This window comes from Equus przewalskii, chromosome 17 (genome assembly GCF_037783145.1).
Source record: "Equus przewalskii isolate Varuska chromosome 17, EquPr2, whole genome shotgun sequence".
Classification (NCBI taxonomy): domain Eukaryota; kingdom Metazoa; phylum Chordata; class Mammalia; order Perissodactyla; family Equidae; genus Equus; species Equus przewalskii.
In genome coordinates this window covers 59,393,902-59,411,119 of record NC_091847.1, presented here as the reverse complement: position 1 = coordinate 59,411,119, position 17,218 = coordinate 59,393,902, and the positions used below count along the sequence as shown (strand labels likewise).

The 17,218-nt window shown below is 37.1% G+C and overlaps 1 protein-coding gene across 2 annotated transcripts in view; it reads right to left on the bottom strand.

The window, feature by feature from the left end:
* Window positions 1–10,011: 10,011 nt before the first annotated feature.
* The window catches only part of PPP1R1C (protein phosphatase 1 regulatory inhibitor subunit 1C), a 107,371-nt gene continuing 100,164 nt past the window's right edge, over window positions 10,012–17,218 (bottom strand). For both annotated transcript variants that reach the window (XM_070580364.1, XM_008522793.2), the window contains exon 5: window positions 10,012–10,495. In XM_070580364.1, coding sequence (XP_070436465.1) covers window positions 10,481–10,495 — 15 coding nt within the window. In that variant the 3' untranslated portion in view covers window positions 10,012–10,480. The remainder of the gene's footprint in view (window positions 10,496–17,218) is intronic.

Here is a 17,218-nt window from a genome sequence, read left to right as displayed (position 1 = left end):
CTAGAAGGACCCACAAAGAAGAATATACAACTATGTACCAGGGGGCTTTGGGGAGAAAAAGGAAAAAATAAAATCTTTAAAAAAAAAAATAAGAATCTACCAGGATCTCGATTCTTTTCATTTAAAATTAGTTGATGCTGAGAGTTACAGGACTATGGCATGGCTCTAACTTCAGTAGCAATATTCTGACAGTCCACATGATGGGGAGGTTGTTCCATGTAAAGAGTAGGCCAACCTTTATATAGAGCTCATATTATCATTGACTTCCACATGTACGTCTTGCTATGTGGAAAGGCAAGATTATAGATATAGATATAGATGATATAGATAGATTGAGACATACATTGATATATATTGTGTATGTCTATATATTGACAGCTACCTATTTTGATATATATGTTGATATATATCATGTAGACAATTTTAAGGAAAAATTTTTAATGCAAATATTAAAGAGAAAACTATCAGCATAAAGATAAAATAACAATAACCGTTAGACTTCCTAGATGGTTTGTTAAATAAAATACATTGTTAGACATCCAGGTGCACTTGGAAGCAACAACAGCAGTTTCTTAAAAAAGAAAATTACAGATACACGCCCCAGCAAACTTCCCCGATTTCACAGAATTTCATCAGCAAATAAAAAAGGCTTTCTTTTGAAGAAACAGAAAAAGGAGACCTTTCATAATGTGGAAATCGCCGGTGTGAGAACATATACATCCACTAAACGCCGTAAGTCAGATGCAGTCTAGAAGCCAAGCGGGTCAACACTGAAACTATAATCTTCAAACCCACCAGAGAGAAAAGACTGCTAGAAATAGCCGTGGTGCAGAGGACACATTCAGTTGGAGATGACTTGGCAACCATCGGCAGGAATTTACTGAGAGCAAGTTGTGTGGCCAGGGATGAGGAGTAGGAAGGAGCTGGCCTGATCTCTCCCTCAGGCTCTCTCCCTCTGACTGCCTTTCTCTTTCCACCTCCCTGGACCCCACAGCTCTTCACCTTTTTTGTTGGGATGGCATCACTTTCCTCCTTTTGTCTAATTTATTCTGGATGTCTCCCTCCAATCTCACCTAGCTTTTCCTTAATAGAAGATAATACAGAAGTGACAACTTAGGGAAGCATTTATTTAATAAAGCTTTAATTCTCTGTGCTTAATTTAATGGCAAATGGGTTAAATTTCTCTCCTTAAAAAGTTTCCTTTTTCTTTCAGCGTGGTTTCATTATGTAAATGCACACTCATTTGTAAACATACATATTGTGTGTATATATATATATATATATATACACGTGTATTTATACATGTATATGCACATATATAGAGATTCTACGCACACACATAGTCTTCAACAGAAAAAAATTTCAACTTCACATTACCCAAGGAAAGAAAAAAGATTATAAAAAAATTCATAGATTGATAGAAAAAAGCATACAAATTTATGTATGATTTAAATCAAAACGTTAATTTCACAATTATATTTTCTCCAAAATATTGCATTAAATTATTGGGTATCAATACAGCTTTTGATAGTTAATGATGAAAATGTCTAATTTTTAATACTTTTCTGCCTGTACTATAAAAAATTATTTTTAAAAATTTTGTTTAGATATCAACCAGTTCCAATGAACTCTTCCCTATGAAAATATCATACTGACAATGAAAATGGATAGCTCAAGCTTAGTACCATGAAGAAGTCCAGGGTAATTATACTGGTGTAGTATAGTTAGTATAGTGTAATTAGTAGTGTAGTTCCTGTCTCAGTCATCATGGACCTTCATGTCAAGTTTTAATTTTTAGACTAGTGAGTATTCTCAAAAGCAAATAAAGGACCCCTATAATTTTTAACACATTTGACAAATAGAACAAATAAGTGACAATTTCACAATAGGAAATCTATGTCCCATTAGGGCAAAAGAAGAAAGATGAGAGCAACATATGGTAATATCATTAGTATGGCTAGGGAAACCCATCCACAGAATCTGTGCTGCAGGGGAAATGTAATGGGAAACCCGCTCATTTACTGCAATGCCTTGACACATGCTAGTCACTTAAAAAAACAGAGAAAAAAGAGATGAAATCTCCTGTAATTATTAAAGAGATGTTGAACCATCTGTGAACTATTTTAAGTTCTTATCGTTCCACAGCTTTGATTCACATAAAGCCACGTTATACCTTTGTTACTGTTGTTGTTGTTGCTACTGCAGAAGAGGAAAGTTTCCCTTGCACCTTTTAGGGTTCCTGGCTAGGTCTGAAAATTAAACTGACAAAGACAGATTAGTAATAAAAAAGCGTACAAATTTATTTAATATAAGTTTTATGTGACACAAGAACCTTCGTAAGGAAGTGATCATGGGAAGAAACAGACCTGAGAAATTTGTGCTAGGACTGATGAAGAGAGGACAGTCATGGAGGAATATGATAAGTTAAGGAGCATGAGGTAAGTGTAACAAACAGGAAACTTAGCAAGGCCACTGTCTTCAGATTATTCTCTGAGTTCCTTTGTCTTCGGAGACAAGGATGCTCGTTTCCTCAGGGTACAGAGAAGTCACCTCTCACATGAGGGTTTTACGGCCTGTTTCAGGGGAGAAGGGTGGGAGTCTTCAGCTGTTTTCTCAAACTCCTTCAGCTTAAAATATTCAATATACCAAGGTGCTATATTTTGAAGTAGCATGTCCTGAACTCCAACACTACTCTTTTTTTCTTTTTTGCTTGAAGATTGTCACTGAGCTAACATCTGTGCCAATCTTCCTCTATTTCGTATGTGGGAGGCTGCCACAGCATGGCCTGATGAATGGTATGTGGGTCTGCACCCAGCATCTGAAACCGTGAACCCTGGGCCGCTGAAGCAAAGTGCAGGAACTTAACCACTACACCACTGGGCTGGCGACCCCATCACTACTTTTGAGAAGAATAGTATTTTTGAAACTCTAGTGAAACTCATTCCTCAGTTAGCTTGAGGAGAGCAGTTAAAATGTTCCCTTTGGTCCCTTGTTAAGTAGCATATTTTTTTTTAATGCCATAATATCTATAATATATTCCACTATTATGCATTTAAGTCTGAAGTAATTATGTTTGTCTATGTTATTTTACTTTTTTGGCAGTACAAAGTCTGGGAGTAGTAAGTGAAAATTATCATTCTTCAAATCCTGGGGACAGGGAGTGCGAGAAAGGGAAAGGTAATAATAAAAAATAGCAATTCATGAAATTATTTTTATTTTATAATTTATTAGAAAACAAGTAAAAGAAACAACTTAAAAAGATTGATGCCTTATTCTTTAAGAAAAGATTATACTTAAGATTGTCAAAAATTAAGCAATTCTCTCCTTTTTTTAGATATTGAAGTTTTTTTTAAGTACATATAGATTTAAAGATAAGAAATATTTTTAAAGGAGCTAAGAACTTTAAAAAGTTTCAAATTTGCTTCTTTTCGTGGTCATAGGGCGTTTTAGTTTGAAGTCAACGCCAAAGAATTAAAGTAGAACTCAGGGTCTTCTTCCCACTCCAGCCTCATTAGCCAAATTATCCCCCTGTGCTTTATGACTGAAATGTAGAAAGTTTAGTTCCAAGGCAATCTCTGAGACACTCTAAGAAAATGCAAAAGCCTATGGTTCCTAAGGAGGATGGGCTTTTCCATCCTAAAAGCTATCACAACTTCTCAAATGGATCGTCAGCTAGTGGAAAGGTTTGTTGGATTATGGGTTCATTGAGGGCCACTTATTTTCTCTGGACTCTAGTTTCCTATGCATAAAACGAATCCTACTTGTCATACATATTCAACGTGATTATTAACTTAGAAACATTAGGTGAGGCTACTGTTAATTATAGAGAACTGATTTAATATTTACTAGCAGGAGGACAGCAACAATAACAGCCTTTTTATTTTTAGAACTCTGATGCTTAGATCACTAGTTGGCATGTAGTAGACTGTCAATGTATTTGTGGAACTAAACTGAATGAGGACCAACGGAATTTGAAAAAGAAACAAAGAAATAAACAAATAAGATGGAATTTGAAAAGAAACAAAGGAAATATACTTGAAAGCTTCCCCATTCTAAGAGTTGGCTCAGATTTGAAAATTGAAAAACGCAAAATGAATCACGTATAGTTCACTTAAATTCAAGATCTCCCTTTCAGTAGTAGAGAGAAATAAATTAAAAGCAAAAAGAAGAACTTGGTAAATAGCATAGCTTAAGTGACTAGAAAAAATATATAAAATGAAGGAACAGTTTCTGAAAAATATGTCAATATTTATGTATAAAATACCTAAAGTGCTTCAGAAAGCAATGCAGTGGGGAGAAAATAACACATTGTGGTGGAGTCAGGGGTGGTGGTGCTGGTGGTGTTTGTGTTGGTATTTTTCCAAGCTCAAGTAGGGGCACAGCACTGACAAGTCAGCTTCTGGTTGTTATCAACGCATTTTGCACCTGGTGGAGAAAAAGAAAATAACTACTTCAGAACACAGTGGAAATGTTCCAGAGAATTTCACACCATGTCGCATAAATCTCTGTAAAGGGAAAATGTGGTATGCAGCACTTAATAGCAACAAAGCTTGTGTGTTAGGATAGAGTAAATTATCCAATTAGTGATTTGTAGGAGGAAATTTTTCCTGAAAGGACTTTTAAATCTTAAAAAAACACAAACAAAACTGGTCACCATTTTTTCCATTGTTTTCTAAGGAGAAGTTTTAAAAGACAGAAAACATACCTGATTACAAGACTAATGTTGTTACATACAAACATACATACGTGTGTGTGTATTCCTAAATCAACTGTATTCTTTCGGCCGTCATACAAGCACACAAAGATACCCCTTTTCTCTTCTGATCCCATCTTCCCTTAATACTGCTGTTTTGCGTCTATTCTCATCTCTTCTCTTTTGCTGCTTGCCTGTAGTTCCTAAAAGGGAATCAGAGGGGAGAAACACAGATCTTAGCATCAGAAGGAGCCTCACATGATCATCTGGCCACCTCCCCCCCATATGATTCTCCACGTTTTACTAATCAGAAAACTAGGTCCCAGAGTAATTAAAAGGCCTTCCCAAAGTTGCACAGTTACAATAAAGAGGAGATGCCACATCACCTTGTTTTATTTCCTTCCAGGAATTTATCAGTCTCTGAAATGATTTCACATATTTGTTAATTTATGTGAATGTTGACAGTCTCCAAACACTGGAATATACATCCATGGATTTAAGGCCCTTAACTACTTGTTAACACCCGTATCCTCAGCACTTAAACAATGCCTGGCATGTCATAGGCATTCATACATATTTATTGAATAATAAACTAGAATATTGGTCTCTTGTTTCTAAAGTATACTTCTATAAACTACTCCAAGTTATCCTATGAAAAATAGTATGGAACAAGCAAGGATATCTGAATTATTCTATCTAGCTACAGGTCTATCATAAACATTCACTTAATTAATGCATTTTAACAAGCAAAAATATCTAGTGAGTATTAATGTTTTCAACTCTTTGACGTGTCTAAGTAGCCTGTGCTTCCTTTAGATGCCCCAGAGAAGAAGAAACTCCCTGAATTCTGTTCATTTGGAAAGCAGATACTGCAGGTCCACTCAACTGATATGCACACTCACTTTCTACCTTACGAAGAGAACCTTAATTTAGTTGGAAGGTGGTAAGGTACCTGGTTAAAAATATTTACTTTCTCAACTCCTTTGCAAGAAGGGGTGGTCTAGTGACACAGTTCTGGCCCATGAGACATTAGCTGAGGGGTTCTGGGATAGCTTTGTTTTTCTGCTATAGATTCTTCCTCTTTCTCTTCCCATTGGTCTTTCTGCTTGGAACAGACCAGAAGCCTGGAGCAGCAGCTCTCTGGGGACCTTGAAGTTAAAATTTGGAGACTGCTAAGGAAAATGAAAAGCATCTGGATGCCCTTTGGTGCCTTGAGCCACAATTCCAGTCCTGGACATTTTATTGCATGACATAAACAAACCTCTTTGCCCTTGTTTGCTGGGTTTTCTATTATTTGCTGCCAAATGCTTGTTCTGAATAATAATGAAGAATCATTTGCTGAACATGCCCTAATATTCTGTTACTTTTAGGATTCTAATATGGTAGTGCCTTATACCCCTGGGTCCACTGTGCTCATTCCAAATTAGCCTCACTGTTAGCAAAAGCCAGAGAAAAGGGAAAAAATGCTATGCCATATTTACAGAGTGAGAAACAAAAAATGAAAATGAACCCAAAACCATTTTAATCTACTTTAGCCAATTTTTTCTTCAAGTTTCCAGGCTTCTTTGAGTTCCCTTCTTCGCCTACTTTTCTCTGTAATCCACTCTCATGCTCTTATTCCCTCTATAGACCAAGTCTCCGTTATCTGCATAAACCAAGTGTGAAACGCAATGGAGGAAGTAGCTGCATCAATGTCTGTGTCCACAGAATGAAGGAGCCTCACCGTACAAATGTCAAGGGAAGTTCTAGAGTTGAATGGTAGCCTCTTTACAGCATGCAATCAGGCACCTATGCACTTTGTAGATGATTTTATTTCATTCACACCACAGTACAAAGTAGAAACCCTTACCCCCATTGCTGTGGGAATTACGTCAGATACTTACAAAGTTTAGCACTTTATTTACTTACAACGTCATTTAAAACTGAAGACCTCCATCAATTTCCTTGAGCTGTTCTTCCTCTATTTAGTTCTTCAGAATGTTATGACGTTATGAAATCCAATAATTCAATTTCTTTGACAGATTTCACATTTCAGCGACAGAGACATTTTTAGTAGTTAATCTACCTGCTGGAGCTTTGAAGATTGGTTTTTGGAATCAGGGACTTAGAAAAATAAGGGCATTTCTTCCCCCATCCTCTTTCTTCAGAGAAAGCAAATACTCGAAATTACATATGAGCATAAACACTTTAATGTAGTTAGATGTGCTTTTTCCACTATTCAGTTTGCACTTACACTAGTTGCTTTAGATGTGGGTAAAGAAACAGAATTTTTAAATTAACACAAGATAAGTGGTTTATTTATGAATTCATAAATCCATATAGTAATAAATGAACTCTGCCATACTTATTCTTAAATTATTTGTTATGGCAATACCCAAGATCAGTGTTTCCAAAACTTCATTCAATTAGATATCACTTTTGTGATTTTAAGGTACCGCCTCTGCTATAACTTTTCAACATTTTTCTTTAAATTGATTTAAAATATATTTACACTTTAAGCTTGCCTCATCCTAAGAAACAATAGCTATAAAATCATGGATTGGGGGTTGCTGATTATGTATCTTTTCTAAAACATATTATAATAGTATTTATAAAAATAAAAATAATTTGCCCCTGGCCAACCTAAAATAATGTTTCCACATTATAGAAAACATTGACATAACTGAATTAAAATTAAAAATGGATGGTGAAAACTTTTTTAAGAACAGAAAACAGTCTGAGATTTTTCTTTTTTGTAAAGACACTTACCTGGTCAACTCTGGGAAGAAAAAGGGGTTACAAAATTATTGTCTAATAGGAACTCTGGTCTGGAATCCAGCTCTGCCCGGCCACAGTCTATGCTTCTGTTTCTCTTGTTTAGGGGGATAAAAAAATAATCCCCAACTTATCCATCTGACACGACCTTTCTTAGATTCAATACGCACAATTAAAGAGGATCCAAAAGTGAGCGGCCAGGATGATAAGAAAAGGTTGGGAGGAACTGGTGATGTTTTATCACAGAGACGAGACCACTCATATGATGATGTAGAGTATTCTTCAGTCTCTGAAGGGCTGCAATAGGAAAGGAGGTAAAGGTAGGAGAGACAGAGTTTAACATGCAGAAGAACAATGAGAGCTCTTTGGCCGGGTTTAGGGTTCAGCCGGAGCTATTCAAGGATAAGTGAGGTGATAAATGACTTGTCTGTGATGTTGAAGAGGATCATGCATTAGATTAGGTTTGGATAGATAGCCTCGGGTCCTTTCTCTCTCTAACAATGATAGGCACCAATTATTAAATGCTCACTAAGCTGGGCTAAGCATTTCATAGGTCTTATTTAATTTTCACAATAACTGAATAGGGGTAGGTATGATTGTACCTATTTTACACACAGGGAAACTGAGTTTAAAATCCAGTAGGAGTTGAATTTGAACCCAAGTCAGAGCGACTCAAAGTGAGTAGATATACTAACCATTATGTTATATTATAAATGTGGTCTGGGAAAGATAAAGTTTTCATTTTGTTTTGGTCAGAAAGTTTCTTTGCCCATTCAGCCAAATTGAAGCCAAGTTGTATTCTTGAAAGAATTTTGTTGTAAACTATAATTGTGTGAAAAGGAAACTGAAAAGCCATTATCTCAGCTGGTTTCCTTCAAATTTCTGAGAAAGCCAACACATTTCCCAAGGATAACTTATGCTTTTAATTGTGATCTCTGTGTTTTGAGAGTGGAGAATAGAATAGAAGAAACCAACATTTCCTAAGGAAAACTTATGCTTTTAATTTTGATCTCTTTGTGTTTTTAAGAATGGAGAACAGAATAGAAGAATCCAGAAGCCATGCTGTTTATTTCCCCAAATGATGTTACATAATCAGCAAAAGCTTTGGTTCCTTTTGTTTGTCTGAATCTTTTTTTTTTTTTTTTAAAAAAACACTTATAAAAGTGTCTGTTCAAGGAAAGGGAAGGGCAATTTTATTTTTTAACACCTCGGAGTATGTCAAATAATCTCAAGGGGTATTGGGATGTTTTGCAAACACAAATAATTCAAATTACTTAAAACAAATATGTGCCTTAATCAGGTTTTAAGTAGAGAGAAACTTAGGAAATCAAACAAACAGCCACAGCAGGTGGTCTAGAAAGTCCAGAAAGTTTTGGGTGAAACTGGCTTAACCAAAAAAGAAAAAGAAAACAAAATACAAAAGGCCAGGGGAGAGGGAGAGGAGAGGAAGGAAGAAAGGAAGGGAAGAAGGAAAGAAGCAAAGAAGGAAGGAAGACAGACAGACAGTAGGAACAAGAGTATCATTTGTTCTGATGATCCTACTTATCAATGAGTTTTGCATTTAGTTTCTCAGGGGAAGTATACTAAAGAAAGTGATTGTTATCTCCATTGTCTTCTAGACTCACACATTTCTCTTAATTTCTATATTATAAAACTCACATTCAAAATTTAAAACTATATTTTCACTTCTTTGAATATTGATATTAAGATCCCAAAGGGATTTCTCATTTGACTTTTTCTTCTTAATTTCCTTCTTATTGACTTTTGAAAAATCTTTTCATTTTTTTCATCCATGAAACATTTGAACCCTACTTATATCATCAATGTGGGAACCAAATTGGGCATTCCTCCATCCCCACCAAATTTTGTGGTGTAGATACTTTTCATTGAAATGCCATAAATAAGTAACATTGTTCAGAAGGGCAGAACTTTGAATTATCACAAGCCATATTCATAAATATATACAGTCTTGGAAACCCTTGCTTTATACTGGTGCTTTACCTTCTCTGCCAGTGCTATGGGGAGAAATTATCTTTCCTTTATTTTCATAACCCTGAGCAAAGTGCTTTCCTAAGGATAAACTCATAAAAAAAAGTTACTGAATTAATGAATGATTGTATGTATGAATTAACAGAATTTTTCTTATTTTATGATAATAGAAGATTTATAAAATGCTAAGGATTCATTAAAATGCAATAGGAAATAGGTTATATATCAAGTAATAGCCAAAAAAAAGTGGCAGGGGAGGTTTGGCATGTTTTCTTTTAGATTTAGCATTTTTCTTTTTCAATAACTAGTGGAAATGTTGGAAAGATATCTCTCACAGCTTAGAAAATGAAGAGAATTATATGGTGTTTTAACCGTTAATGTGTGGTTAGAAGGAAAAAGATGTTTAATATCTAAAGACTAATATATTGTTGTCTTTTGAATCAAGATAACTGGCATTTCTCTGTCATTTTGAAATAAATACCATGTAGCTTTCTATATACAGAGACATGATAAATGCAGATCTTACCTTAAAAATTTCATTAAATGCTCCTCTGTAAGTTAAACCCAGACACACATTCATGTCTAAATGTATTTAGTATTTATTTTCACTCTTAAAGTGATGCTATTTACATTTGACTTTAGAAGGCAAACCATACCAGTAGGCCATCAGGGATTAAGCTGGGCGGTATTAAAGTTAGAACACACATGTTTGCAAATTTCTATGTCATTAAAAAGAAAAATCACCATAAAATAAATACTTATTCTTTAATTGCAAGTAATATGGAACAATTTGTACTTAGTTCTAAAGTTCAGTCAAGGAGGGCTTCCCAGGAGGTGTATTACTACTGTATGAGTTGAAGAGCCGAGATGGAGAATGCTTCTGGAAGTCAAGCAGTGGCATTCCATGGGATATTCAGAAAAGTTAATAGTTCAGTTATTCCCAAGAAGCCTTCTTGCTGCAGACTCATGATTAATGGTCCCACTGCTCCTCTCTCTCGTTTACGCCTTCTTCTTCTTCAGGAAATGCTGATTCATTCTGGCCTTTCAGATGCTTAACCCCTGAAATTATAAAAATTATGTTCAATTTAATTGAGATTTATTCCTAGCAGTTTCGCTGCTTTGCTGCAAGAGATAAAGAAAATGAGTGGAAAGTTTTTGATGGTGTGTATGGGTTTCCTCCAAGAATCTCAACAATCTAATCCTATGTAAAACCTTTGAATTCACTGAGGAATAAGAACACACCCAGCCAAATTTCCATTAGAGACAGGCTGCCTTTATAATCAAATCTTCTCCATTAAGAATTGCATCACAGCCTATTAAAAAGCTGTTAACTAAAAATCGGCTCACAGGCTTTTATTGTAATTCTGATATATCATTTAGTTCAAATATTTCTTTTGGCATCCCTGAACTCTATTGCAGCAAGAAGCATTGAAACCCCTAGGAACAAAGGGGTGTGTGTGCCATTTCTGTAACTTGTAAACAACAAAAGAATCATGATGTTGTTAGTCTTCTTTAGGAACAGGAAAATACCCATTTGATTATGAAACTTCTGTATTCCTAATTCTTCAATAACTTCCCCCACAACCTACAGAGGGGAAAACATTGGCATGCCTTTGTGTGCTCTACAGGCTTCTATGATCTGGCCTCTCCCTCCCAGCGGCCTTATTTCTCACCAGCCCCTCCTGCTTCCCCCTTTCAGAGTCATTTACTCTTTAACAATACCACCCTCCTAGTCCACATTCCCTCATCACTCCAGGCTCCCTCCAGCCTCTGTGCTTTTCTCATTTTATTCTCCCTGCCAAATAGCTTCTTTCTACTCGCCCACCTGGTAACCTCCCACCCATCCTTCTGGTCTCTGGTCTCAGCTTGCCTCCTCTGTGCAGGCTCTCCTAAGTCCCCAGATTGACTTAGCTTGGTCTTTCTCATATTTTCCCACTGCTCTTGGATCACTTTCTCTTGCATCAATTACCTTATAGAACTGTTTTGTTTACATATCTTTCTCATTAGAGCAAACTTGTGGATGTCAGGATTATGCAGTTTCACTTTGGAGTCTCAACCACTGTCTGGCAAACAGTAGGTGCTCATTAATATTGACTGTGTGGGGGCCTGGAATTGGCCACCCCAAGATATGTCTCTTTGGCATGAGGATTATTTGGGGCTGGTTACTTTTAATAAACTGCAGACAGGAAAGCAACTGAAAAGTAGAATTTACTTACCCTTTGTTAAGAGACATTTACGTTGTAAAGGAAATCTCCATCTGTAAAGGTGTCTCCCTCTCTGTACCAGGAAGAAGAGGGGGTGACCTTGTCTCTAGAAACTCTTAATCAATGCCGAAGGCAAGGACTTAAATCTGCATTTGTTTACTGTACTTGTGTGGTAATCTCCCATGATCAACTCCCCCTCCACCCCCAACATCCTCCTTTGTCTTTAGCTGAATATGATATTTAAGGTGGCGGCTTCAGCCATTTTGGCAAGTGGCTCAGTTTGCCTGAGCCTCTCCCATGTATACATGTTATAAAGCTTTGTTTAATTTTCTCCTGTTATTCTGTCTCATGTGAATTTAATTCCTTCTCTGGCCATAAGAACCCACAGTGGGTAGAGGAAATGTCTTCCTCCCCTACAATTGCATAAACGATTGTTGGAATTTATGATGTAACAAGCAATTTGGTATATGTCTTTGGCAGCACCACAATAATTCATATTTGTATTTTTTCAAAATTAATTCAAATCAGAAGGCAACTGCTACAGCCATCCTCAATCTACGAAATTATCTTTCATTTCACTTGGGTCTATTCTGTTAAAACATCAGATTAGCTGACACTCCGTGCATATAGTGATGTTTAACATGGAAAATTTTACACATATTTTATGTTTTAGAGAATTAGTTTATCAGATTTTTCTAAGTGTTACTGAAAAACCTTCCAGTTAGAATTGATAAATGAAAGGAAATTACTGCTCATGTTTGCTATGAAATAAACTGGGAAAAAAAAGTGCGGATTTTCACGTACTGTAGTCAGCAAGCCTCAGAGTGCTATTTGGCAAAGAATGACATCCTTGGGCTTGGTGGATTATCTTGTAAAAATATTTGATCAGTTATAATAATATTTAAGTACTTTAATTTCATCTGCAAACAGTGATCACTCATAATTCCTGTTGACCCAAGACTGTAGAGAGACATTTGTTATTAACAAATGGAACTTATTTCACACTATTGTAAATTACATGGTGAAGAAAAAGAAGTCTAAATGCTAAGGAGAAGGAAAGGGAGTTCAATGGGCATCCACTCCGTCACTCTGCTAGAGTCTACATACCTAAGTCACTAAATCTCACAGCAACTCCATAAGACACACACCTGGATGGTGACATTTAGACTCCAAGAAGATAAGTGATTTGTTCAAGGTTATAAGCACAGTGTGGTTCTGAGAGAAGTTCTGACACATCGCAGTCCCTTAATATAAACTGACTGAGTGACTGATTGACTGACTGACTGAATGAAAATGAGTGAATGAGGCATAAATTTGCATTATCAGGAGGCTCCAACTCATTTTCACGTTTAGCTTTTTGGATGCTTATCTAGACTTTTCTCTCATTCTCTAGGATTTATCGTAAGTTTACAGTAGCTATTAACCTGCTTCAGATGATCTGAAGAGTCCCTCTGCAGTACTAAAGTGTAGTAATCTTTCAGCCACTCACCGCTCTCTTTTCTAAACTCAAGCTGTCCTCCCTGGGTTTGCAACGGTTCTATTGCCTAAGGAGATCATTCCCAAGGCAACTACAGAGTAAAGAAGTTGTATTCAAGACAATTTTCCTTAAATTAGGGTTAATAACTTACTGTCAACATTGATTTGTCTTTATAAGGGGGTCAAACATTTAAAAAAATCAGTAACCGAAATGTCCAGCTTTTTAAGCCATTAATCAACCACTTCCCATACTTAAGTATGGGTCTGCTTGCTTACCTGATCCACAGTTAATTTATTTTGTAATAATAACGGTCATGAAGTGATATGAGAAAGCCTTTTTTTAAAAGTAAAACCAATTACTTAAACCTTGGAAGGTGCTTTTTTTTTCAGCCTTATTTGAGTGTGACATTAACTACTTGATGAGGCAGGAGTTCTGTTCTGCAGAACACTTCTGTAAGAATCACAAATTCTTTGGTTCCCAGTTTACACTAATATTATCTTTCCAGTGGAAAATGGATGGTTCATTAATTTGTGTGTTGAATCTCTCTTCTTTCCTATCAGCAATATTCCTTGGGTTATATATCCAATAATGCTGGATTAAAGTGTGAATTCTGCAAGGACAGCCTAATAGTTTTTCTCCTTACCACCCCCCCCCATCCTCAAACACACATATCCTTTGTGTTTAAATTTTCTTTAAATCCTCGTTTGATATTTGAGTAATTCTAGAGGTGGAGGGGAATAACTTGGGCGGGGTTGTTGATGAAAGTCTCAGAACCTCCTCCTCGACCAAAGGCTAAGGGGCATGTGGGAAAACACCTCACCCGCACAGGCTGCCTCTCAGCAGCGGCAAAGGGCCTCCTGGAAGAGCACGGGCTCGGCCAGCCCTGCCCACAGGCAGAAGGCGAAGGGACCCCAGAGAACACATGGAGGTTCTTTTCTCCACAGCAAAAGGAACCCACGGGAAAAGGGACCATGTGCAAGACCAGTATATGCAGTATGAATACATGAAGGAATAAAAAAATAGAGTTTGAGGAAAAGAAAGTAGACCAAGTAAAAGAAGAAAAGGAAAAGAAATAAATGTTGCCCCCAAACAGAGAATAGTCCTCACGCTCTTCTCCAGATCAGGAGGTTAAACGCGTGTTGCATGAAGCTGTAAAGTGACTGCATAAAGAATTATTAATAATGAATCCACTGTGGAAGGCTTGCATTTGGCAAACAACAGTCAATATGTTTATCAATTAATTCAGAGGAAAAAAGGTAGGTTTACTATATTTGTAGATGACATGAAACTTGGAAGAAAAGATGACATGATGAATGACAAAACTAGTATTCCAAAAGGTCTCCAAGAGCTGGAAAGATGGCCTAAGCAATTAAGGCAGAGGTCAACAGGGAATTTTTCAGAAAGATTATTTTGGTTCTAAAAAATAGAGAATGAGGGCAACCTGGATGGATTATAGTGAGGGGTTTCAGGTAACCACGATTTCAACATGACCCGGTAGTTACCTGTTTCTAGGAACAAAGCTCTCTGGCGGGTGGCAGGTGGCGGGTGGCTGGTGGTGGCATTCCTAACAGCAGCGTCAGCAGTTTAAGAGAGGGAATTCCTCTCTAACCGTGTGCTGGTCAGACCTCTTTTGGATTATGCTGCCTAATTCGGGATCTGCGTTTTCAAGAGTTCCATTGAAGAAGGCAATTGGGACTAAAAGTGGTCTTATGAAATCACTTTTCTAGAAGAATTGCATATGAAACTGGAATGTTTAGCATAGAGAAAATTAAGAGAGGACAGAAGAGGCTGCCATTGAATTCCTAAAAGACTGGAGAAAGAAGTACAATCTATCTATGCAGTTCCTGAGGGCAGAAACAAGACCAATAGCTGGTGAGGGCAGAATTTGGCACAATATGAAGGAGAAAATTCCTAAACCTTTTATGTTTGCCCAGCGATAAACATGTGCATGAGCTCCCCATTGCTGTAACGTTCAAGTCAAAGCCGAATTTTGATTTCTGAGGTGAATTATAAGAAGGAACCCTGCAGTGAGTGGCAGGGTGGACTGAGAACCTCACTGACACCGAGATGCTATCAATCCACAAAGGAAATTTTTTCTACTGAAAAATTTGCTCTGCTGTGAGAACTGTAAGTTACAAAAAAGTAATCATAACTTCAAATGACGTAAGTGGCCCAAATCCACGTTTTAAAACGTATTCACATTAGGAGTAGCAAATGTAAATGGATTCGTTTTTCTTCAACATACTTTAGACCTTAGAAATCACTCGAATGTCCTCTGGGGACTCTGTGGGTGGATTTTAAAGAGACTCTGACCTTCTTGGAATTCTATTTATGGCTGTATTTGTGCTTTTTTGGGGAAGAAGGTCCATAGTTTTCAGCAGAATCTCAAAGAGGTCTCTGACCCACGAATAACTGAGAATGTGAATCCTAGTCTAATCTCTTTAGTTTAAAGCTGAAGGAACAATTTCAGATGGCAATGACTTGCTTCAATTGACACAGAAATTGCTGACTGAGCTGGGACTTCAACCTGGGCCCCTAATTCCTGTTGGAGGCTCTTCACCTGGGTCACCAGGACCCAATCTTCCACTGCTACTGATCTTTTCAAAGTTAATAACCTGAAGGAAAATACAGTGACTCTAGATCGTGAGGCCGTTTTCATTATCAAATTCTTTCAAATGACATTACGTAGATAGATTTAGATGTAGCTTTTCACTTTTTGTTGTCGTTATTGTTTGTAATAGAATTTGGAATCAGGAAGATGTAGAATTTAACCTTGCCCAGAAACTTTCCCAGAATAGAAGCAAGTTACACATAATATTCAGTTTATTAGAAAAGAAGTTTCCTTTCTCTCTGCTGGGCTCACATCTGGGACTGGACCCTGGGAGACACAGCAAATATATTGTGGTCTAGTCTAGGAGATGAGACATAGCAATCATCAAGCTACACAAGTTAAATAGAATAAAGTCCCTATTTTGTGCTGAGCATGAGAGAAACACAACTAAAAATCAGATGGGGATGTAGGTCAAGGGGTGATGGGGTGTACAAAAGTGAAGTTAATTCAATGAAAATGTGTCACAGACCAATAGAACAATGCGTGCATTTGGAGAGCTCTGATATGGAGAAGAAGAGCTCCAACTTGGGAGATAGCAATCAGGACAGCCATTACTGAGCAAGACACGGGTTAGATTAAGGGAAGCAGTAAGTCTAGATTTCTATATATGAGAAAACTATTTGCAAAATACATTTAACAGGCGTTAGTTTTCTGAAAGTCCACTATATGCAAAAGTGCAGTTTCAGTGGCCCTAGAAGGATGGCTTTCTAGTGGTTCCTTGTGTGCTGACCCTTCACATTTTATCAAAATAATCATGCTAGTGTGGGGGCCTGGAATTGGCCACCCCAAGATATGTCTCTTTGGCATGAGGATTATTTGGGGCTGGTTACTTTTAATAAATTGCAGACAGGAAGGCAACTCTGAGGGGTGCTTGCCCTTTGTTAGGAGACATTTACATTGTAAAGGAAATCTCCATCTGTAAAGGTGTCTCCCTTTCTGCACCAGGAAGAAGGGGGGATGACCTTGTCTCTAGAAACTCTTATCAATGCCAAAGGCAAGGACTTAAATCTACATCTTTTTTACTGTACTCATCTGATAACCTCCTCTAACGGACTCCCCCCACCCCCAACATCCTCCTTTGTCTTTAGCTGAGGGTGATATTTAAGGTGGTGGCTTCAGCCATTTTGGCAAATTGCTCATTTTGCCTGAGCCTCTCCCACATATACATGTTATAAAGCCGTGTTTAATTTTCTCCTGTTATTCTGTCTCATGTGAATTTAATTCGTTCTCTAGCCAGAAGAACCCAGAAAGGGTAGAGGAAATGTCTTCCTCCCCTACACTAGATATACTTGAGGAATATAATCTAACCTATAATATGGCAGAGCAATTCTCCTCAGTAGAGGCCCGTCATCTCTCAGATTGAAAGTGTGCTTTACATTTCCCAAATGCTTTCACATGTATTTTGTTTAATCTTCTTGTCATTCATTTGTAATGACAAGCTATATATTAATACACTGAGGGTCACAGAGATCAAGTGACATATTGATTTC